This window comes from Centropristis striata, chromosome 8 (genome assembly GCF_030273125.1).
Source record: "Centropristis striata isolate RG_2023a ecotype Rhode Island chromosome 8, C.striata_1.0, whole genome shotgun sequence".
NCBI lineage: Eukaryota > Metazoa > Chordata > Actinopteri > Perciformes > Serranidae > Centropristis > Centropristis striata.
In genome coordinates, this window is record NC_081524.1 from 31,385,960 (window position 1) to 31,411,714 (window position 25,755).

Sequence of the window (25,755 nt, forward strand, 5' to 3'; positions counted from 1 at the left end):
TAATTTTATTCATGTATTTTTTATTTTTTTAGGAGGCATTGGATCATTGTTTTCACCCCATCACCTGTCAGGTCTTGGTAGCAGGGAAGGTAAAGATCCAAAATATTAAAGACAATCAATACAATGGTATTAAGGTATAGCAAGTAATAGCATTTGTATTTAACCTAATATTTGAAATGTACTCTGAAAACAATGAAAAAGAACTCCGGTACACTGTTTTGCTTATTGCTGAAATTTTTTTGTATGTTCAACATTTCTGTCTATCCGAAATTCATCAGGTTTAACTCTTCCATATACATACACATTAAAGCCGCTCCAAACATCCTATCAGTGGACCACAGAGACCCGCTGGTTGATGAGCACCTTGGACCAACACAAAGAATATGGGTTTGTAGTTAGAAATTAGCATTAAAAAATTTGAAAAGCTACAAAATGGACACAGTAGCTATCATGATGCCAATAAATCTGAAACAACATCCATATTATTCTTGTCTAGCCGGACCTGACTCAACAGCGCTGTGTCTGCGCTGAAGAAACGTACGGCTGCACCAATATCATTCCAGGCTTGTTTGTAATTCTTTAAACCAATCACAGTTGTCTTGGGTGCTGTGAAGCACGGGATGCAGCAGTGGTGTAAAAATAGATATCGTGATAGTGGAAGGGGAGGAGAATTCTGTCTGAAACAGCTGGCAGGCTAATTCCAATCAGGTGAGTCAGACTACATCCATGTACTCTCAAATCTCTCCAAAGATCAAAAGATAAACCACACCAACCTTTTTTTCTATGCCTGTCGAGGCAATCTCTTGACTTGTGCATTATCAATACCTCTTCAATACCTGGAGGGGATTGTGCAACCTCTGTGGGCCGTAAAGCCCTCCCTGCTTAATCCCTCATCCCTACTTGGATTAGGGAGCACCCTCAAGAACCGAAAAAGTAATAGATAGATAGATAGATAGATAGATAGATAGATAGATAGATAGATAGATAGATAGATAGATAGATAGATAGATAGATAGATAGATAGATAGATAGATAGATAGATATGTGGCATACCAGCTGAGGATGCATTAAGGTCAATATTTTACGCTTAACTGGGATTTTTTTTTCACACAGTAAAACAACTGGTTTGGTTGACTTAAATTTAACAAGTACTTTAATTACCTTAACCTGATCAAGTAGTTCCAAACTGCAATGCTGCCAATGTGTTAAATAAAAAAAACCAGTGAAAATCACATGATCAGCAATTGTGTGTTACATATGTTTGATGATTCATGAGAATAAATTGAATTTTTGCTGCAAATGCTTACAGTTCTGACTTGAAGTCAGACCTTTTGGGTTAATATAAATAAGAAGAGTCTTGTCATGGGTTGCATAACTGAAGATTCGGTGATGTATGAGTCATTGGCCATGAATATTTTCAGTATCCTTCTGTTCTTGCTCAGGCATACAATTTCTTCTTTTCTTCTGATTGCTGCCTTGATCCCCAATCTTTCGTTCACTAAGTCCTTCAGTATCTTTACTCTTGTCCTCTCCTTATTATCACTGTGACCTTTCACTGAAAAGTCAAGTATGACACGTGGTGCAAAGAAAGGACTTATCTTTATTGAATGTAATGCAACCAGGGTGGATGCGGAAGATGACACGAACATTGGGTTTATCAAAGTGGCTACCCTTTGTCAGAGATGTTTTATTTAATTGGGCTCATGACACCTGAAAGCTCAATAGTGATGCCAGGCAATCAAATATGTACAGACAGCTAACAGCACTATAACAGGACCCTGGATCTCAGGCTGATCCAAATGCATTCCTGATCTTAGAGGCAGTGAGAGCAGCTTTTAATATATCTGACAATGGTTCTTGTTGACCTTTAACTGTCAAGTGCACCCAGACTTTTGTGTTTATTTTACTTGTGTATATTTCAGCCCTGACTGGGCTGCAATCAAGCAAAGCCTACGCTCGCTTTTAATATGTAACAGGAATGAAATGTCATGAAGAGTGGAGTAGGTGGACCCAAATGCAGGAGACTGCAGGGAACAGGAACTTGAAGAAATAACTTTTTATTGTCAGTTCTTACAGGCAAGACAAATCAGGTAATACCAAAAATAGTATAGCATGCTATGCACCACCTCAGCTCATTTTGGGTGATATACATTGTAATGAATTTACAATAAAAAAATATGCTATAAAACATAACACTGCCTCTTTTCGTTTTGATGTTATAAGGTAATATTGAGTGTTTTTTTTACCTTAATAGAACAGTGTCGTGTGAAAAGAGGTTTACTGAGTCATCTGAAACACAGGTGCCCTTGTTTTATTACAATTTAAATTTGGGAAAGCAGGTTAAATGGATGTGCAGTCATTCTCTATGTAGCTATGAACTTTAATTAACCACCCGTTCCTTCACTGATTTGGAGAAGGTCACCCCTGCAATTATTTCTTTCTCCTCATCTAATGTAATTCCCTAAAGATCTTCCAGTGGATTAAAGACCACTTGCAGGAGTTTGCTCAGCCTTAGATCATTGTATAGGTCATGCCACCCATTACAATTTAGACCTTTAAGGTCAACAGACTTTTTGTGACTTGACTTCCATAAAAATGTAACTTTATAAATCGCTTAATTTCACTGTACTTACAACATAGTGTTGAAAGTCTGGCCCATGGACAAAGGGCAAATATAGCATAATGTATACCTAAAGTATCAGTTTTCATTGTATGAAAATAGTGCCTGAGCTATTTTATAATCCCTGTATGTTATTTTTAAGGTAAATTGTAGGCTACATTCAAATAAAAAAGGTTTTTCATTAGTTAGATTTTTGCTGGGAAAATGTTTTCGAAATGTTTTTGTGTGCATATCCATATTATCCTTGTGTTAACAACTTTTAAAATAATTTTCTCAGAATTGAAATGTCATATTGTTATCATAAGTGTTGGAATGTAACTAAATATTGTACTTTTTACGACTCTACATTTAGCTTCCAGCATTAGTTACTATTCAGGATTTAACATGAAAAACATGATCAATTTGAAATGATTACACATTGTTTAATTAATTAAACAACATTAAAGTATAGTAATTAGTTGTAATTAGCCATACCTTGATAATAGTAAATTGCAGCTTACATAAATACATCAAAAATAATATTACAATAATATATTTAGAATATATATGATAGTCTGAGTGTGCCATTCTGCATAACAACTGCTTTTACTTTTGATAATTCAAATACAATTTGATGCTGATACTTTCGTACTTTTGCTGAAGTAAGGATCTGAATACTTCTTCCCCCACGGGTTATTATAGAGAGCTAGTAGCAGTACAAGTAGTACTTGGGTCTCAAAGTCGCAGCAATTGCGGCCCTCATGGCTTTATTTTGTGGCCCCCACCTTGATATGAAAGTTTAATGTGAGTTTTATATGAATGTCGCTTTACCGTGTTGTGTGTGGAGGGTCCCTTTATTGCGCAAGCAGCAGGAGTGTTGTTTCAATTATTTACCTGAAGAAGTGGAAATGTTATGTAAAGTAATTTTGTGTCTGTTTTAGTCATTTTGTGTATTTTTTGTGTAATTTTGTGTCTGTTTTTGGTAATTTTCTAATAATTTTGTGTCTTTTTCTATTAATTTTGTGTCTTTTTTTAGTAATTTTGTGTATTTTTTTGGTAATTTTGTGTCTTTTTTTAGTAATTAATTTTTTTCTGTCATTTTGTGTCCTTTTTTGGTCATTTTGTTTATTTTTTAGTAATTTTGTGTCTTTTTTTTGGTCATTTTGTGTCCTTTTTATGTAATTTAGTTTTTTCTGTCATTTTGTTTCTTTATTTAGTAATTTTGTGTCTTTTTTTGGTCATTTTGATACTGCCTCCTTCAGCGGCCCCCAGGTAATTTGAGTTTGAGACCCCTGAAGTGGTAGAAGCAGACGGCAGTTAAATGTATTGTCCTACTACGTTTCCATTCATGAACGCCACATTCCTTGTGGTCACGTGATGAGCGCGCTGTCCAATCACATCGTTCAAATGGTGTGACGGAGGAGATTCAAAGTTGGCAGCAACGTATCTGTTGGTTGAGTTACCCGTGTGGCACAACTTACTTGTTTTTACTCGTAGCTTAAGCTTTTGAAAAGCTTATAAAGTTATATATATATTCATGTTTTCATACGAGTGAAGTGGTCTTTGACTCTCAGAATGGACGGGAAAGTCATTGGTACGGGTCCATACAGGGCGACCAAGCTGGTGAGTGTGTTATCGTCAGACGAAGCTGTTATGATCAGTTTCAACCCTGAAATGTAGTTAAGCTAAACGCGTCCAGTTTGTTACATGTGAAAAACGTTAAATTACGTTACGCTAATTTACACATTAGTAACTTAAACAGGGGAAAGCGATAAAGAACTTTCAGATTGTATCTTAGTTTAAAGTTAATTCGCGTTAACTAACAGTTACTTGGGTCGAGAGTTTAAGCATTTTAGATAACGTCACCCAGTTAAAATAATCGCCTAACTAATTTTTTCAAGTTTTGCAGAAAACACAAAAAACTTCACCAATTTATTGATCATTTCACTCAAAAGGGATGTGACAAAGGATGGCTATTGGCATAGTAATAACACTGTGTGTAAATTATGTAACTTAAGATAAATAAATGACTTAGGCAATTTTTTGAACATGCCTTTGTGACTTAAGCAAGATATGGTAACATTTTATTTTGAAGGTGTCACATTTTATTTTGACTTAGCCATAATAAATCCGCTTAAGTCACGCACTTGACATAGGCCATTATCTTAAAGGGGTAAAATCACATGATCTGATCAACTGAGGATGTAGGTGATTTTACCATAGGTGGCCGGCGTCATGAGGAGATGATTTAGGCAAAAAAAAAAAAACAATTTTGACAAAAAATGACTTAGGCGATTATTTTAGATAATGTCCTCACGCAAACAGGACAGCTCACAAAACAATCCTAAGACTTCTGTGGAGAAAAGGTTACTCTCGAATAAATAGACAATCAAAACATTAAAACCTGTGTACCCTAATTTACACAACATTACAGAATATTGGCTGTTCTTTCAGAACTATGCAGCAGTGTTATTAAGCATTTATAATGCCCTTGTTTTAAAAAGTATTACAATGTGTTTACCTTTAGAGTAAATGCAAACATGTATTTGCAATGTTCAATGCTAATGTGTTAATTGCGTAAATGTATCTTGTATCCTTAGCTCTAACAGCTCTTTTTTATTTCCATATTAAAGCATCATGCCATACTGTTAGCTGTTACTACATGTATGCCCAGCTTACTTCATGTGACTTGGAATCTTTAATTTCCAGTACATTCCTGTATACATTAGTGAACATTGCAATTTTACATCCTCAGCTCATTGTATATTTATGTTGTACCATGCAATGCCAGAATTCAGAATGCCAGTGTTAATTAGACTGGTAATTTTATTTCTTAAAGGCAGTTTTGAATACTAGCAACCTAATTCACCCATTCCAGGTTGTTTAGAAAATCCTGCATGCCTTTCATAGCACACATGTTGATTTGTCATATTAATAAAGGCACAGGTGTTAGTTATAATGCTTATGATGGTTGCATTCTACTCAAGTGCCACCTTGAGCTGCCTGCATGCAGAATAGGAGGACCCTGAAATCAAAGCATGAATTCAGCCATTAATTTTATTATTTGCACCTGTGCCTTTTTTACTGTAACATGTTAAAATCTGAAAGATACCTTCTTTTGAGTGTCAAGTAATCTAAAAATCACTGCATTACATCAGCAGTTATGAGAAAAGTTTGCCATTGCACTTGAAAATCAAATATGGACATACAATTTTGTCCTTTTACTTACTGGTTTCTGCCAAGTTTATTTATCTAATTCAGCAAACGTTTTTACATTTTTGGGGGCTTTTTGTAATGATTCAAACAAGCCAGAGTGGATAGTCTTTGCTGTAAACAGTAACATTAACTCTCCTGGGTTGTAACAAACATGTATAGCCAATTTACCTCTTTCTCTCTATCTTCTCTATCTACCTTTATCATTTTTCTCCAGCCCATGTGGGATCTAATAATCCACAACGTCTGCACCATCCAAAACATTATGAGCAGATAATGTTCCATTTCTTGTGATATCTGCCTTCATTTTCTGTGACTAGATGGGATTGTCCAGGATCCTGTGTGTGATTGTAATCACTATTAAAAGAGACAGGGGTGTCTCTTATGTGCACCGATTTGGTGCTGCAATATAAATAATATATAATATGAAGTACATGCAGTGCTTTTTTTTAATTCCATAGGTTCTATATGTTGTCTGTTTTCTCTCACATCATGTTGTATGCATCCATTTTTGAAAGAAACTAGAAAAATGTTCCAAACAGCCTTCATAACTTTGAAAGCAGGAACTTGTTAAATGCATAAAATGCTGTTATCTGGATTCTATCAGATCAGTAGCTTCAGTGAAATATTTGCGTGTCATATATAGTAGTATATTACACAAAATTGCAAAGTAACTAATATTGCTTTCTTTGATAAACAAAATTTATCACACCTCATTGTCTCCCTATGTCACATATGTCTCCCGTTTATGCAGTGGAATGAAACCATTAAACTCTTCCGGGGAGGCATGCCGCTGAGAAGGCACTGGGCAAACTTCCGCTACTATGATTGCAGTTTCACAGGATCCGAGGCCGTGGATTATCTGCATGAGCTGCTGAGGCGCAACTACAACTTTGGGCCTGAGGTGACTCGCTACCAGACCCTGCAGCTGCTCAGGAAGTTCCTCAAGGCCCATGTCATTGAAGACATCAAGGGACGCCATGGGACAGAGGACTTTGAAGACAATGGCCATCTGTACAGGTACGTCTTTGTCATCCTGCACTGTTAGTCATGTTATTTGAAACATCATTGGAATTATTGCTGCATCTTCCACAGTTTGCCCTTTTCCCCCTTTGACTGAGCTCAGTGCTGTTGTCTTTCTCTCCAGGTTCCCCCCAATGTCTCCCCTGAAGTCTTTTCCGACAAGACCTGTGTTGAGAGACAGCAGTGACCTTCCCAGACTCATTCGCTGGGATGACTACGAAGAATTGCCTCAGCGGGAAAACATTGCACCCCCGAAGTCGGCGGTCATGGTAAGGAAGAGACTGGGATGTTTCTTCTCCCCCCACTGCTTCCTTTGACTGATGCTGTGCTTAAAGTGTGTAAGCATATGCAAACTTAATAGCGTGCAAATGGCAAGATGACATCGCTTTAAGTATTCTCCCTGTTTTAATTAAAACTTTGAGCGCTCATTTTCATCATTTTGCATTCAAAGTTATGTAATACACTGTAAATCAAAGGGAAATTTTAACGTGATGCATTTCAGTACAATAGCCCAACAGAAATGATCGTTTTTTTATCGGCTTATGTTCTGACTGCTACTGTAGTTGTTTCTTTGTTAAGCTCAGTTCCAAGGAATATTTACATGTCTGTTGTGTTGTGTTGGACAGATTAATATTGAAGGGCGATGCTAATGTTTTGTCCACCACATATACATGATGGAGGAAAAAAAACGGTGCCTGGTGCACTAGATTGTTATTACAGAGTTTTCTATGTTTCTGCTAACTTGGTGTAAAAAAAAAAGAAGAAGATTTTCATTCATGTCTCCATTCCTTTTTAACAGACCTCAGATTTGTGGAATAAAAGACACAGTGTAGCTATTGGGGATGTGCATGAATGCAAGCTCATACGAAGGAAAGAGATCACTCCAAAACAAGTGGACCACATCTGGAAATCAATGACGGTTGCACAGTATGTAACCCCTTTACATTACTTATTACACATTTCCATTGTCGATGTTTGTATCTTTTGCTTTGGATTAGTGGTTCTCAAACTTTTTTAGACAACAGTGCTCAGATCACACATATACCACAGATGCAGACAGTGATGTGTCCATTTTCCAGAAGAAAAAATGTATCCATGAAAATAGTAAAATTGAGTTAATGTAAATGTTGCTGGTGTTAAAAAAAGCAATAACTTTTAAAATGATATTAAGAGACTCAATGCACCTCAAGGTGACATGGTAGTCAGTTTGGGAGCCACTGCTCTAGATAATGACTCTGCTGTTCTAGTTTACAGAGAGCGTTGGGACTGAGGTCATTGGATGGAGTTTTAAACCCAACACATGTGAACGGCAAGCACATTGTTCACAATGTATTCAGTGTTAATAAGACGGGAATAGTCATATTGGAGAACAAAGCCGGTAAGATGCATTTGATTAATTAAAGAACAATTGTTTTGTTATATCTTGTACATAATTACTCACTTGTCTCCCTTTGCATCTCCAGAGGACATGCCATATTGGGTGGTATCAGCGATGAAATGCCTTGCCAATTGTAAGTAAACATTTTATACTCATTAAAAAAATATTGTTTAAAAGAAAAACATTTTTGCTTTGTGACTGTGATGGCCCATTTCTTTACTTTTTTATGTGTGAAAACCATGTCAAATTAAATATTAATCATAGAGTATTTGTACGTACTTTAAAACATGAAGGATTTTAACTTTTTTATACAGCATGCAAATGTATGTGTCTCAGTTTAGCTTTTTTTATGTGTATGTATTCAAAAATAACTGAGGTTAACTGTATATTTCACATTGTTCTGTGTAAAGCAATAAACAATGCACGGGTCCTCTTTCTCAGGGCCCAATGGCAATGAAAGCAAACAGCCAGTGTACCCGGGTTTTGAGAGGGATGTTCTGAGGACGGTAGCGGATTACTTTCAGAGGCTCAAAGAACCCCTGCTGACTTTCCATCTATATGAAGTGTTTGTCAACATTCTCAGTGAGTGGCTCACCGTGTGGATCCACAACTGATATTTGTCTCCTGCTACAGATCATCAGTTTGCTGGTGTTCATTTTGTATCGAGCCTGTATGTTTGCCCTCAGGAGCAGAACTTTTCTCTCCTCATATCTCTGCAGGTCTGCTGCAGGAGCAGGAGGTAGCCACTGAGGCTCTTCAAGTCAGCTGTCTCCTACTGCCGCCGCCCAACCGAAGACGCCTCCAACTGTTACTGCGTCTCATGGCCCGAGTCTGCCAGAATCCCAACCTGCCTGCACTCAATGACACCATTGCTACCCGCACACTGGTAAGCAGTTAATTTGCTACATATTTCAGGTACATTGACTCACGCCCTCATTTCAAATCACTACTCAAAACACATCTGTTTAAAACTGCTTATTCCCTTTGATGACTTTTACCCTGTCCAACATGTCTATTGTATTGTATTGTTATTCACTCTGTGTATTTTATTGTATTTTATATTGTATTTTATTGCTGTTTCTTTTCTATCCTTTTGTACGGTGTCCTTGAGTGCCAAGAAAGGCGCCTCCAAATAAAATGTATTATTATTATTTTGTAATACATCAAATAAGACTGGATTGTTGCGAAATCCCACAAGTCAGCCCGAAAGTCCTGTTATTAATTCTGCCTTAAGCTTTTTATATTGTGCAAGAGAGGCTTTGTTTGCCATATTTTGTTGTATGTATTGCAGGTGAACACCTACCACAGGACAAGCAAACCAACATGCTGTCCTAGGGTCACACACAAGCTGTGGGAAATATTTCTCCAGAATCCTTGCCGCATATTAAAAATTAATTGAATGTAGACAATCTTCTTGTCCTAAATGTGGATTAGAATACCCAGTGGTCTGCATCTGCACATGTGGTAGATATGGGAAGATATAGAAATATATTTCCTATGATTTGACACTCATCAACCCAGAATAGCCACTAACAAATATCAACTAATTGAGTAAAAAAAACATTTTATTATTCAGGATAAAAGTCCCACAAATAACATAACTCTAATATTGCTGAAAGCCACAATAAAACAGATAGACAATCATCATAGACAACCCTTTCAGTCACAACAGCTCCAGACATTCACTTGGCTCTTCACAGAACCAATAAAAAACACTACCCAAGGAATACCATAGGGAACACTCCTCCAGGGGAGCTAAGTTTTTAATTACCCCTTTCACTACATAAACAGAAAATCCTTCAAGTAAAGTCACTGAAAGAACAAAGTTTAAAACTACCAAAAGCTTTAATAAAAGCTACAGTCAGTGAACCTTGAATTAGAATATTTATCATTCATATTTGTATGTGTGTTGCAGCTCTATAGACGTTTCAGTTGCAACTCATTAAGTAAGTATTTTGTTATGCTGGCTAGATAATGTTTCAAGGCCCAAAACAAGCCCAGTCTGAAACACTGCATGCATACGAAATTCACATATTCATAGCTTCACAAAGGTTGCTTGGTCTGGGGCTGTGACTGTGGATTTGTTCGACACGGGTGCTCATCATATTGTGTATACCAACATTGTGTAATGCAATTAGTGTAGTTGGGGTATAGCATAGCTAGAAGTTCTTTTTTCTAAATCGTTGTACTGTTGTGATCTCTGTCCAGATGGTGCAGACATTCTCCCAATGCGTTCTGGGCTCAGTGGATGAGATGGACTTGGATGAACTGCTTGCCACCAAACTGGTGACGTTCATGATGGAGCACCACAACACCATCTTCCAAGTTCCTTCCAAACTGCGTTACCAGGTCGAGGAGCACCTGTCCCACCTCAAAAGAGTTCAAGTCAGTACACTTTATACACTATAATTATGAATGGGTGCTTGTTTACCAAGCCATATCTTTGCATAATGTTTGAATACAAGGTGCAAGATTGGTTCCATCATCCAGCCAAGCACTCACTGTAGAAACAGGGTACAGTCACAGTCACATTTTCATTCAGATATCTTGAAGGTCAAATTGCTAAGGGGTTAAATGATAGCCAAATTGATAATCCACATTTGATATTTAATAATGCTATCACTGCTGCACTGAAGCTTGTTGTTACTGTGTTCCTGTATCTGGTTCATATCTGTTGCTATGGCAAACACCAAACAATGTCAGATGTGAGGCCGCAGTCCTTGGGGTTTTCTATCGACTTTAGCCCCCACTGCTTTCAGCTAAACCTATAGGTAACCCTTTTTTCTGTCTTTCTTTGTTTCTTACCTTCTTTGTTTGTTTGTTTCTTTCTTTTTCCCAAGGTAACCCTATAGTCACCATAGTAACTTTTGTGTTCCATCCAGCATATAGTATATGGATTTTTAGTATTGAACACTGTGGACTGTAGTAATGAGGATCTCAACAGGAGGCAGATTTTGGGAAGGGGGGTGGTATAAGATGGAAATCCCAGATGGAAATCCCAGATGGAAATCTCAGATGGGAATCCCAGAGGAACGTTTGGGTGCAGAAATAAACAAAAAACAGTCTGATGTTAATCTGTGAACGAGACTCACTTCTGTGATGTTGGAGCACTGTCCTCTTGATCGCCTTCATGTAGCGACAGGGGGCCTTCTTCTATTCTTTGGATGGATGGATGGATAGATGGATGGATAGATGGATGGATAGATAGATAGATAGATAGATAGATAGATAGATAGATAGATAGATAGATAGACTTTATTTATCCCAAGCTGGGAAATTACAGTGTAGCAGCAGCATTACACACAGAGACAATAACAACACAATTAAATAAGAACAACCTAGGCATACTTCAAGCATTAAAATATAAAAATACAATAAATAATAAAATGTCTAAAGAAGGAGTATGTATTAAGGAGTAGAATTCCAGTGCATAATAAATATGAATATACAGTATAAAAATGTTTGGTGCTGTTAAACAAATAAGGTGCAATGAACAGTGTGCATAAAAAACACAAAGTGCATAGCGACAGTGGACAGTTGGTTCATATTGACGTGTGCATGTGTTTATTGTTTTTGGCACTTCAGAAATTGTAGAACACAGACTGTATTGACAGTCTGTGTTCTACATTGTTTGGCCTACAAATGAAGGTGTGATTGATTTAATATTTTGTTCCAACAGTGGTTGCATAAGCTTAAACATCCCACGCGAGCGAGGACCTGATTTCATCTTATCTGAAAGCAGTGCATTTTAAAACTGTAACCACCCTGCAGACTTAATATCTTATCCCTATTTACTATTCATACTAATTATTCTCATTAAACTGTTGTGAGGAGCATGTAGGAGTAACCAGCCGCCCACTGTGTTGTGTTAGAGTACAGTACAGATACAAACACACCCTGAGTACCGTTCGGTTTTTTGTAAGTTTTTGTGCATATTTTACAAAATAACTTTTGACCTTGACTTTTATTTCAGGCTCATCACTTTATTTGTTGTTATGACGATTCTTTCTTTCTTTCTTTCTTTCTTTCTCTCGTTCTTTCTTTCTCTCGTTCTTTCTTTCTCTCGTTCTTTCTTTCTTTCTTTCTTTCTTTCTTTCTCTCGTTCTTTCTTTCTCTCGTTCTTTCTTTCTTTCTCTTGTTCTTTCTTTCTTTCTCTCGTTCTTTCTTTCTTTCTCTTGTTTCTTTCTTTCTCTCGTTCTTTCTTTCTTTCTCTTGTTGTTTCTTTCTTTCTCTCGTTCTTTCTTTCTTTCTTTCTCTTGTTGTTTCTTTCTTACTCTCGTTCTTTCTTTCTTTCTTTCTCGTTCTTTTTTCTTTCTCTCGTTCTTTCTTTCTTTCTCTCGTTCTTTCTTTCTTTGTCTTGTTGTTTCTTTCTTTCTCTCGTTCTTTCTTTCTTTCTCTTGTTGTTTCTTTCTTTCTCTCGTTCTTTCTTTCTCTCGTTCTTTTTTTCTTTCTCTCGTTCTTTCTTTCTTTCTCTCGTTCTTTCTTTCTCTCGTTCTTTCTCAAAAAAGAAAACTAACAAGAAAATATTCAGTATATCATGGTTTTGTTTGTGTTATACCAGTAAATCACTAAATATGTGCAATGATCCATAATTTCTTTGTGTTTCCCATCAGATCAAATATGCAGGGTCAGATTCAGACTTCAGTGCGTCTCCAGCTTTCTGTAAACAGATCAGCAGGATTGACTCTGAGGAGCAGAAGGTGATAGGAACCCAGACCCCCCTGCAGGCGCTGCTGGAAGGCCTGATTGCAGACAAGGAACTTCCTGCTAAGGACAAGAGGAAAAGGCTTAAACAGGTTTGGCTATACTCATACCAAACAGCATGTTAGTATGTCTTTGCTGTGCATATACTGTACAGTAATGATGCATATTCTCCCCTCTTCAGTTCCAGAGGTCGTACCCAGACGTATACCACAATCGATTTCCCACTGAGGAAAGCAAAGCTGCTGTCATACCTGAGAAAACCCCACGACTCAAACCTCATCTCATGTTCTTCAACCTCAAGAAGCCCTCCTTCCAGCCCTTTCAGAGGAGCTGGAGTTTTAGGGCATGAGCTGTCACCACTGACACATCTACACTTCAGGCTGTAAACGCATCTCAACCTCAGCTTCATGTGACAAGGAGCAATGTGGCTGGAATGATGCTCTGACCACAAGTCTGGTCTCACACAGTAACCACTTCCATAAATGGTTAAAATGATCACTTGGATTTTGTAGCACTGTTAAACTAGGGTAATATTGTAAAGGGTCAGTTAATACAAATACACACATAATAATGATAATAGTAGGACATTGTCACTGACTCTGACTCTTGCTAGTTGGTTTAGTTGCAAGTCATAGGCAACTATTTTCACTGCAAATAATAATTGTGGATGGTTGAATTGGCACTTTTAAAAAATACAACCAAATACATTTTATTGTTTTGCTTGGAAACAAAGTACAAGAAAACAATGATGCACTAACACTAAAAGAACCACTGGTGTTTCTTAATATGAAAAGTTGTTTAAAAGTTGTGTAATGGTACATTTTTCTACTAAGATACTATATGTTAGAAAGGTTTAATAAGCAGGGATGGCTTTGACTGACATTGCCCTTTCTGTAGCTAAACTGAATGAGATGCATTCAAGTATTATTCGGTAAATAATGTGTTAACATTAAAGGTTGTTTAAAGTTAATGATCAAAGTGCATCATACTCTTTAAAATCATTTTCAATTTAGCTTTGTACTGTAAGGGACATTTCGATGTATTTCTTAGTATTCATTTGCCTTCAAACAGATTGTTATTTCATGAGATTGACTCTTTCAATGCAAAGATGCATTTCCTTTTTCATTGATACTGTTTGCTGGACTGATCATTATGATGCTGAATCTAGGCAATGCAGAGCCGAATCTTAAATATATATATTTTTGTCTTAATGTCAATTTACATATCAAGGGTTTGCTTAGACAGGAAGTGTATGTGATGTGTAACATAACCGAGAGTGAGAGAGAACAGGGTGAAAATTGTACATTACATTTGCTATAAAAAGTTCACAAGTACTTTTAATATCTCAGAAAAAAGAAAAAAAAGGCAAAGCAAAGATTTCACTTGCTTCAAACCTTCCTTTCTCTGTGAGCCGTCCTTACACTTTACTGTACATGCACTCATTTCATGTTTTTACTCGTTAGTTTTATTCTGTATATAAGAACTCTTCTTGAATGGTACATATTTCAATGTCTCAAATGCTCTTCTCTCACTGTTTTTAATGTATTTTGTCATTTCTTTCAATCAACTGCTGTTCCTTCATGTCAATCAGGTTGTTTTTTACTTAATTTCAGATTTACATTTTTTATTTTTTATAATGATCAAGTACTGATATTCCTATATGGATTTTTATAAATGCTATTGAACAAATGTAATAATGCTGGAATAACTGTTACACTTGAATTGCTGCTCTGTGCTGGAAAACATTCAATAGGATAAAAGTGAATTAACGTTTATGCTGATTCCCCTATAAAATTTCTAATTGGCAAATGTCTTGTTGTGCTCATTTTTGGGGCAGTTATATGGAGTCATACAAAGGGGTTATAGTTGTGAAGTCACCCAATCATGAACATAAGAAAAATGCATCACTTAGCATAGGACTGGGAAGTGAATTTGGTGTAATGTTCTGTACATCATCACCTCCTGTAGAACATCAATAACATTGCAAAAACATAAGCACAGTTTATTAGGGCCCGAGCAAATGATCACATTTTTCACTGCCTGAACATACCCCAAAACTCATGAAACTTTAAATATAAGTCACACCTGGCGAAAAATTTTATAATCTATTGTCATCCTGAATTTCCACCACTAGGTGGCGCTATAATAAAGGAAAGTGCGTTTTTGCTAATTACTCCCACATATTTTATCGCACATTCAAAAACCTTATATCCACGCGTTCACTGAGTTGTGCTGAATCTCGTGATATAGGCCACGCCCTTTTTCGCATAGTTTTTTTTTTTCCACAAATTTGCAAAATGTCGTAAACATACTTTTTCGAACTCCTAGGCAATTTCATCGTTTTGCACCAAACTTTGCACACAGCATCTATCGATCTTCATAACAAAAAGTTATTAAAATAATTTTGATAACCCAAAGAATACTCCTGCAGGTGGCGCTTTTTTAAACACAAAACACAAAGTGTTGCATATCTCCACATTGGTGTGTCTGAATGACATGAAACTCAAGATTCTACTTCCCCATGAGCCCCTGAGGCTTTGTGCAAAATGTTGGCCGATGACCACTAGGTGGCGCTCTTTAAATTGAAGTATTTTATATCTCCAAATCGGTTGGTCGGATTAACACCAAACTTGGTATACTTATTGTCAATGCCTGGCGCTCTGGTGGCAGTCTAATTTAATATTTGGCACTGTGCCCAGACCATAAGACTTGTCATGTTAAAAAAAAAAAGTAAAGAAGTAAAAAAGACAGTGATGGAAGAAATGTTCAGATCCTTTACTTCAGTAAAAGTACTAATACCACACTGTGAAATGACTCCACTCCGCTCATTTTAACTACCTAATAAACTTTTAAGTGGTTTAATTTATACAAATGGGTAATCATTTTAAATGCATCATGTTTTTCATTTTAAATATTGACCTGAAAAGTAACTAAAGCTGTCAGCTAAATGTAGAGGAATAAAAAGTACAATATATGTCTCAAAATGTAGTGGAGTAGAAGTATAAAGTTACATAAAATGTACATAAAAGTACCTCAAAATTTTACTTTAAGTCCAGTACTTGAGTAAATGTACGTAGTTACTTTCCACCATTGCTACCTGCGTCTTCTAACTTATACATATCAGTTAAGAGTCCTCCTTCAGAAACTGTATGAGGATTAAAGGGATAGTTTGTGCATTATTATACAAAACTTGGTACAATTATTGTCAATGCCCTCCTGAGGATAACCCTTTAAGGTTTTATTGATCGGCCCCTAGGTGGCACTTTGGTGGCAGTCTAATTTCATATTTGGTACCGTGGCCACACTATAACACTTAAGGCAATGAAATTCATAGGGGTGGTATAGACTGGCCCCTGTAACGCACACACCCCGACGGCAGCATACCCCGACGCGTATACTGTGAGAGCCCGTTCAGTACTGCTTGTTGTTATTGTGATTGAAGACTGAAATCTATTTTGGGTTCAGGCTCAGTCTGAAAAGTACATATGTGACATTTTAAATGGAAAACGGTACCGGTAATGCAAACTTAACGTGTTTGATTTTTTTTTCTAAAATACTGCACTTCCCCATTATTTAGCAATGTTAATTTGCATTTATACCAGACAAGTAGCTTAGCAGAGAATGTAATGCAGTCTAAATTTAAGGTGTCTGCCCTTTTCCATCTTCTCTCTTTCTCTGCTGTATGCACACATAAAATGCTTTTAACTGATTGTAATCATAAACTGTCTCAGGGATGATAAGATATAATCTACAGGGTTCTGGAGTGACAGTAAATTTAAAATGAGATTAGGGGGCTGGAAAGAAAACTTCAGTTTCCCACACAAGTCATCACCAGCAATATGGAATGATTCACAATGTGGGCGCCACTGTACATAGAATTTTCCTACAGTCAGCTTTTTTCAAGCTATTCTGGTGGCACAAGTTACACTGAACAAAAGCATAAATGCAGCACTTTTCTTTTTGTTTATTATAATCATAATTGTTTTTATTGTGATCAGCCAAATGCACACCTGTGCAATAATCATGCTGTCTAATCAGCACCTTGATATGCCACACCTGTCAGGTGGATGGATTAGCTCAGCAAAGGAGAAATGGTAAATGGACCTGCACTTGTATGTCGCTTTTCTAGTGGCTTTGCGACCACTCAAATTGCTTTATACTACAGACTGCAGTCATTCACCTGTTCACGCACACATTCATACTGGTGGCAGAGGCCTAAACACCTAAACAGTGCCACCTGCCACCATTGGGAATTCATTCACACACACCGATTAATGCAGCATCAGGAGCAATTTGGGGTTCAGTATCTTGCTTAAGGATACTTTGACATGTAGGTTGCCATGTTCAGGGATTGAGCCACCAACCATCCGTTCAGTGGGCGACCCATCTACCCACTCAGCCACAGCCGCCCCTAACAAACACAGATTTAAACAAATCATCATGTCATCAAAATTTGAGAGCAATAGGCCTTTTGTGTATGTAGGAAAAATCTTAGATATTTGATTTCAGCTAATGAAAAATTGGAGCAAAAAACAAAAGTGTTGCGCTTATATTTTTGTTCAATGTACATTACTGTATGCCACAGTGCCATTTTAATACTACCACTGGGGGGCATCAAAGTTGGGCGTTTCATGTGGCAAAAGGTGTGAGCGGCTTGTTACCATTCCAGCTGACGGAACAGATGAACTGCGTTCCAAATCACAAACTTTTAAGTATGTACTGCAGCTGCCCTTACAGAGTATGTAATGTTGCATACAGTATGCATATAATGGGATTATGCTACATCTTTGAAATATGACCCTCTGATTTATGTATGTTGTGCAATGATTTGTGGGTCAGAATATCTGGAAAACCATGTTTAATTGCATACTGCAAAATGCAACCCGATATAGTAGGACATTAGGAGATTTTAGGCATGCTGCATTTGACATAGACTACTATGTATTGGGACATACTAAATCTTTTTCTGGCATAGCATATAGGTATTGACCCTGCAAAATGTGATTGGATGCAGTAGGAAATCCTAATATTTTTGGCATATTGCATTTAACATACTGTGCACTGGGATATAATCTTTTTCTGGCACACTAAATAGTATGGTAGTACACACAGGTAGCTTCCATTTCAATCAAAACATCTGTCTGCATAGTACTGTTATCTTACACATAGTTGATTTTACTTGATTTGTTTTTGGCACAATACTTATGTTCACTGGCTATGCTAACACGCACTTGTAGCAAGTAATGTTCACCACCTGTACCACTACTTACTTTACTATGTTAACATGCAAATAGCACTAAAGACAAAGTACAGCTGAGACTGATGGGAATGTTTACAGCTCAAGTTTGCCTATTGGACGGATTGAAATGTTGACTTTTTTTTTCAAGCCCCCTATCATTACCCCACACACTGGGGTCTCTCTTTTAATGAAGCCAATGGGCAAGAAATGCCTTATCATATTTTGTCACCTTTTCTTTTGTGTAGTTATGACGTTTGGTGGTTAGCATGTGGCTTAAACACAACTTAACCTACATCAGTAGGTACTCAGACTTCACCGGAGTGAAGGGATTACCAAAGTTATTCCAGTGAATTCAGAGAGGAACATGAATGTGTCTACCAAATTTCAGGACAATCCATCACAATAGTTGCAGTTGTTGTCGAGATATTTCACCTTGGTACTTTTTCAGCCTGGCTCCTATTTCCCCATGCTTTTGTGTGTGTGTCACTTTTTTAAAATTGTTCCAGTATTGAGAGAGAGCGTGCTGCAGCCACCATGCTGCGAGGGCAATTGTCCGTCATTGTAATGTTACTTCCACTTAAAGTGCTTGTTTTGTCCAGTGACAGGCTCAGATTGTTATTGTAAGGGTCTGACAGAGAAGAAGGTGAAGAGTCTCATCCAGAAGACAACAGTGAAAACATGAGTGAAGGTTGGAGAGAGGAGTGTTTCTTGTGGTGGAGTTCCAAAAAGCAGTTATCTATAATATTTCCAATGTCATGGCTGAAAATTTGGATGATTTAGATATTTTAGATATTTATTCGCGTATACAGATGAAAAGCTCCAACAGATTATTGAGTGGGCAGGGAGAGAAAGAGATGGGAAACAGGTAGAGGAGGGTGCAGCAGCAGCTGCTGTGCTGTGACCCTGCACCCACAGGAAGGAGTCCTTTGTAAAGAGTGGGACCTGTTGCTGCCTCATATACAGACCTTGGAGCAAGACTTGGACACAGTAACAAAAATAGCGAACCAAGCAGAAGGTAGAGCTGTGCATTTGTCACTTAGACACAAAACATGGAAAATTAGGGTAACTGGCTCACTGAAAAATACCAAAATTAACCTTTAAAATCAAGAAATGTCAACCTCATGTGGGCACTAGATGACTTCCACAGACTGCTGACTTTTCCCGTGGTGACCATGAATGTCTGTATGACGTTTTGTGGCCATCCATCTGCTAGTTGTGTAGATATTTCACTAGGTAAGGAAAGGTTTTGACTTGTTACTGGTACAACATGAAAGGTCACGGCAGCTGCAAACTTGTTAGGATTTATCCTCTCAGAACCATGAATATATGTACCAAATTACAAGGCAATCCATGATATTGAGGTATGTCAGTCTCAACCACATGGTCACTGTGGCTGTGGTGAATAGAGAGCCTGAGTATCTGAAAGGCTTTTAGGTTGAGCAGCTACAGTTATCACCTAATCAATGCAGAAATCAGTTAAAGAGGTCTTATGATAATTAAAGAGTCTCTGGATATTGCCATCAGTTGCTAATGATGTGGTAATGTGAAAAACTTGTAAAATGATCACAGGACTCTAATGAATGGTGGTGTGGAGAGGTCTGTGGTCATTGTGCTGCAGGTTTTATCAGTGCATTGATATTCCAGCATGCAGTAAGTCCAGTAGGTGTTCCTTTCAGGGTGACTGGGAATAGCTGATGCCACAGCAGTGGAGTCAAGGAGAGTGAATTAACTCCATCATCAGGGACCTCATCAGCCTTCATAGCCATGAGGGGAGAACCTGACCTGAATGTAAAGCAGACAGTTTGCTGTCATGCATCAAGATTGTATAGCTGACATAATGTACATAATGTTCTGGGTCATTCAACACGACTGGTGAATTCGCCCTAAAATCAAGAATACATATTTTTTCCTCTTACATGTAGTGTTGTTTATCAATATAGATTGTTTTGGTGTGAGCTGCCAAAGCGAATTCATTTTCAAATGAATGCAAATTCAACAAAGCTCGGTTATTATGGCAACTTAAGCTGTGAAACTCATTGAATTTGCTTCATGGAACCGAATCAACTGAAAATTAGTCAGTCTAACTGGAACAAGCCTAGTTTATTAGGTGAACTTTCTTTATGGAACAGGCCCCTGGTCTTTTAACCAGGAGACTGGGGTTCATGTACGGTTGTTGGAAGTGTTTTTTAAGCCTAAAACTGTTTTTTTCATCGCGATTGCGATGTTTAAAAGAGCAATCTTGACATAGAGTACATTAATCTGTCACGTGTTAACAATGTGCTGAAAACAACACTCCACATGTCACATTTAATAGGATAATCCTGCTGCAGATGGTTTTGTAGGAAAATCATAGGACCGCTTCATAAGAATACATAGCTGCAGTTGCAATTTGTTCTATCAAATTGTTCATGTATCTGCTACAATTTCCCATGCAGACCAGATTGCCAATAAGGCAATAACTTCCTGATCTTATTAGGCGGAGTAAAAAATAAGTTGAGGTTAAGCTTCACATTGGTCTCAAAGTCATACCCATCAAACATTTCTTGGTATTTTCTGTTGGTCAAAAAGCCCATGCTTTCCACTTGGGAAAGCCCATGCTGTTTCTCTAATGCCTTTCTAGGAATACGCATGTCGCTGGTAATTGGTTTTTTACTCTAGAAGGTTTTCATGCTGGACCTGAAAGCAATGCCACCCACTTTCAAGTGCAGAAAAATCTGTTGAAAAAAAATTATGCAAAAACAAAGAAAGAAATATTGCTTGCCAGTTTACCAGTACTGCCAACACTAATTTGTTGGATTTTCTTTTACTGCTGCTCCTGGATTGTAGTTGGTTTTGAAATGATGTTTGAAGTTAAATTCACTTTTCCGTAATAAAGAAAAAAAAGAGATTTTAATTGATTTAGATTTTCACATGCTGTGCACTAACCTTGTCTCCACTAATCATGCATCAGTCATAATTACAAGAGAACAAACATTCACAGCATGGTGTTCGCCTGTTCTGCAGAGAGCCAGATTTTCTACTACTTAATGCATCATATGTGACTGTTACTCTTACAAGGGAAAAGGAAGAGAAAACATTAATGCACATTATTTTCTGAAAAGTTGGGAAGAGAATGAATGTATCTTGAATAATGCCAATGGGGACTTGCTTTCCTTACATTTAACAGACCCTTTCAACTTTCTTCTTTCAGAGGCTAAGGAATCCGTTCATCTATGACAACCATGTCATGATATCTTGTTTTGAAAGGGGGTAAATAATGCTCCAAAGTTCAGCCCATTTTAGTGAGGGGAATGCTGACATGACAATTTTCACAGGGGTGCCTTGACCTCTGGACTCAAGATATCTGAATAAAAATGGTTTCTCTGGGTAACTACAAGGCTCCCCTTTACAAACATGCCTCCTTTATGCTAATTCTTATCTTATTTTCACCTGGTGAATTTGAATATTTCCGCAGATTGGGGTCCCTAAACAGTCTTGGAATTGCATAAGTTGTTGTTGTAAAGTAGCCATTGTAGTAAGGCCGCAGTTTTTGCAGTCACTAAAAAATGCAATCCTTGCTGAAGTTAAAGGTTTTTGATACCAAATCACAGCATGGAATTTTTATATGATGTTCCTTAAGGTCTTGGTGTTTTAATGTGGTATTTTGGAGGACAATTTGACAATTTTTTAATCACTTCTCAAGTGGTCAAAATGGTAAAAGTTAGCAAAATTAGTAAATAAATGGTATCAACTCCAAAACTGCTGCAATTTTTTAGACTTAATTGAGCATGGGAAGAGCCTTCATATACTCATATCATAATATTCCAAGCCCTCTCTAACCTTTTAACTTAAATAGGTGCCTAACCAAACTCAAAATTAATCACAGATGTATAATTAGAAATATGTGACACACAGTGCTGACCTCTTGAAATTAATCTTCAGGTTCCCAGCTTTCAGATGGTGTACACCAGTTGTATGTGGTATTTACTGTTGGCCTGCTATCTCCCAACTAAAGCACAAGTAAGCCCACTGCAGCAGCTAATAAAGTGTCTGTTTAAAGTGCTTTACAAATAAAGTTGAGTTAAGTTAATATGAGACTGGCAAAAATAAGGTAAAAATGAAGGAAATTAGGAATGTGGACGCTCCAATCTTATGTGGATCATAATGAATAGTTTTAAAGGTTAAACGCTGCATTACACACACTTGGTAATGGGCGACCTTTTCAATCTGGCTCTCTATTTTGAGAGTTTATCTCCAGTCTGCACTGCTGCTCGGTGAAGCTGAACTTAAACCCACCAATGCCAATTAGATAACAACAAATTTAGAGGAAATGAGGCTGTGCAGACTGTACGTGGGAAGATGCTTATGAGTGAGTGAATGAGTGAGTGAGTGCGTGCGTGAGGTACCTTTAGGTGGACGTGTTGATCACTGCTTCAGTCAAGTGTTTTTTCTGCTTTGTGCAGTGCTTTTTTGTTATCTCTTATTCTTTTGTGGTGAAAAAAACAGCATGAGTGGCACTAAGCTTTTGTGCTGATCTCAAAAGTCTGATTGTAAGATTAGCAGTAATATGTGCTTTTTCTTCATGAGAAAGAAATAAAGAAGCATTATGTAATAGATGGCTGAAAAAAACACAAGCTGAAAAGAAGTGTTAGTCATATACAGTAGTGTTCAATATAATAGCAGCCCAATGTGACTAACCAGATTAATCCAGCTTTTTAGTATATTTTTCATTGCTACATGGCAAACAGGGTACCAGTAGGTGCAGTAGATTCTCAGAAAACCAACAAGACCCAGCATTCGTGATATGCACGCTCTTAAGGCTGTGCAACTGGGCAATTAGTTGAAAGGGGTGTGTTCAAAAATATAGCAGTGTCTGCCGTTGACTTTACAAACTCAAAACTATTTAGTACAAATTTTTTTGTTTCTAGGATTTAGCAATCCTGTGATCACTAAACTAATATTTAGTCCACAGTCCGACCACAGTTTTTTATAACTGCTTCTACATCTGTGTGGCATGGAGTCAACCAACTTGTGGCACCTTTCAGCTGTTATTCCACTCCAAGATTCTTTAACAACATTCCACAATTCATTTACATTTCTTGGTTTTGCTTCAGAAATAGCATTTCTGATGTCACCCCACAAGTTCTCAATTGAATTAAGGTCCGGGGATTGGGCTGGCCACTCCATAACATCAATGTTGTTGGTTTGGAACCAAGATTTTGCTTGTTTACTAGTATGTTTGGGGTCATTGTCTTATTGAAACACCCATTTCAAGGGCATGTCCTCTTCAGAATAAGGCAACATGACCTCTTCAAGTATTTTGATATATGCAAACTGATCCATGATCCTTGGTATGTGATAAATAGGCCCAACACCATAGTAGGAGAAACATGCCCATATCATGATGCTTCACTGTCTTCACTGTGTACTGTGGCTTGAATTCAGAGTTTGGGGCTCGTCTCACAGACTGTCTGCGGCCCTTGGACCCAAAAAGAACAATTTTACTCTCATCAGTCCACAAAATGTTCCTCCATTTTTTTTTAGGCCAGTTGATGTGTTCTTTGGCAAATTGTGACCTCCTCTGCACATACCCTTTTTTTTTAACAGAGGGACTTTGTGGGGGATTCTTGTAAATAGATTAGCTTCACACAGATGTCCTCTAACTGTCACAGCACTTACAGGTCACTCCAGACTGTCTGTGATCATCCTGGAGCTGATCATTGGCTGAGCCTTTGCCATTCCGGTTATTCTTCCATCCATTTTGATGGTTGTCTTACGTTTTCTGCCACGTGTCTCTGGTTTTGCTCTCATTTTAAAGCATTGGAGATCATTTTAGCTGAATAGCCTATAATTGTTTGCACCTCTTTATAAGTTTCCCCCTCTCCAATCAACTTTTCAATCAAAGTACGCTGTTCTTCTGAACAATGTCTTGAATGACCCATTTTCCTCAGGCTTTCAAAGAGAAATGCATGTTCAACAAGTGCTGGCTTCATCCTTAAATAGAGGCCACCTGATTCACACCTGTTTTTTTTTCACAAAATTGATGACCTCACTGATTGAATGCCACACTGCTATATATTTGAACACACGCCTTTCAACTAATTGCCCAATTGCACAGCCTTAAGAGCGTGCATATCACAAATGCTGGGTCTTGTTGGTTTTCTGAGAATCTACTGCACCTACTGGAACCTTGTTTGCCATGAAGCAATAAATAAATATACTAAAAACCTGGATTCATCTGGTTAGTCACATTGAGCTGCTATTATTTTGAACACTACTGTATCTGTCCTGATTGTATGTCTTTAATGAAAGCAGAATCAGTTTTTTAGATTTACTGAAAGGAAATGATTATCTCTTTCTGGAGTTTAAGTGTAACATTTTAAAGATCTCTGTTGCATTAAGAAGAGCCTTTCTAGTTATTGTGTTGCTGCAGCAACCTGCATGAAAAGAAATTGATTAAAAAAAAATATATATATATAGATATATTTATATATCTATATATATGTATATATATATATATATATATATATATATATATATATATATATATATATATATATATAAATAGAATGACAGTAACGTCTGCTTGAGTCATGCTAAGGATAATGTAGGAAGGACCTTGGATGCTAAAATCTTTGGTCATTACTTACACAATCATCATAGAATAAGTGAAGGCTGTAGAGAAAGTGCATATGTGGGAGTGATTCAACATAGCAAACTGTGCAGCTCAACCCAAGCTTATGGCTAGCGGAGGCGTTCACAAAACCTGCCATCATCACTCAAATGTCTGCAAATGTCAGACAGAAACCATAAGTAACTCCTTGGCATTAGTGTAACAAAGACAATACAGTCAAAGCGTAAAGTAATGATGACATTAAAAAGAATTGATTTGCCTCTCCTTATTCCTGAAGCACCTTGTGTAAATATCCTTTAGCAACAAGATCTCCAACCTAAATGACAGAATAGATTGTTGGTCAATACCATCCATAAAGACACATGGTCTTTTTCGCGGCTCATGGTACAGAGCGGAGCATTATAAAAATAACACACACGTCTTTATACATACATGTATGGTTCACGGTTACAAAACTGCTGACCTATTAGGGCAAAAAACTTCCTGGTTAGGCATTACAAAAGACAGTTTAAACAGTAAATAAATGTATGTAAATGTCGCCAGTGAAATTGTTACAAGAGTGACATGAGCCACGCAAGCTACGTTGTAAGAAGGTAAGTTACATTAAAAAAATGAAGTTATGTAAAAAATAATGCAATTCACAAACCACGAGCCACAGAAGTGACTTGTTTGTTTTCACATAGGACACGAACCCCGTTCTCCTGGATGAAAGTCCATCGTTTGTCCGACCCATCAACCTTCCCTCCTTCCCGAGTTTGAAATCTGCCATTTAACCCATAAGAACCCAGACCCAGTAATCCTTATGGGGGATATACCACAGAACAAGTGGACCACATAGAACACATTTTTGATGTTTTTCAAAAAATACTATTCCTATATGTGAAAGATCTGTGATGTGACATATACGTTACATTGGGCATTTATGCATTTATTTCTGATTACAGAATCACAAATTTGCCTTTTTCTTCACATCTCCACGACATATA

The 25,755-nt window shown here is 37.4% G+C and overlaps 1 protein-coding gene across 1 annotated transcript; it reads left to right on the forward strand.

Annotated features, from left to right (window-relative positions):
* Nucleotides 1-4,032: 4,032 nt before the first annotated feature.
* On the forward strand, nucleotides 4,033-14,726 carry depdc1b (DEP domain containing 1B). Its single transcript, XM_059338340.1, has 11 exons — nucleotides 4,033-4,222; nucleotides 6,567-6,832; nucleotides 6,960-7,104; nucleotides 7,635-7,762; nucleotides 8,083-8,213; nucleotides 8,299-8,346; nucleotides 8,655-8,795; nucleotides 8,933-9,099; nucleotides 10,422-10,598; nucleotides 12,827-13,009; nucleotides 13,099-14,726. Exons 1-11 carry the CDS (start codon nucleotides 4,175-4,177, stop codon nucleotides 13,264-13,266), a joined length of 1,602 nt encoding a protein of 533 aa, XP_059194323.1. The 5' UTR covers nucleotides 4,033-4,174; the 3' UTR covers nucleotides 13,267-14,726.
* Nucleotides 14,727-25,755: the final 11,029 nt, after the last annotated feature.

What these genes read in the sequence shown, in the direction of transcription:
- depdc1b (XM_059338340.1), top strand. Translation starts at nt 4,175, where the DNA reads ATGGACGGGAAAGTCATTGGTACGGGTCCATACAGGGCGACCAAGCTG. An exon ending in AAATCAATGACGGTTGCACA is followed by an intron (nt 7,763 to 8,082) that starts GTATGTAACCCC and finishes CTGCTGTTCTAG; the next exon opens with TTTACAGAGAGCGTTGGGAC. An exon ending in CATATTGGAGAACAAAGCCG is followed by an intron (nt 8,214 to 8,298) that starts GTAAGATGCATT and finishes TTGCATCTCCAG; the next exon opens with AGGACATGCCATATTGGGTG.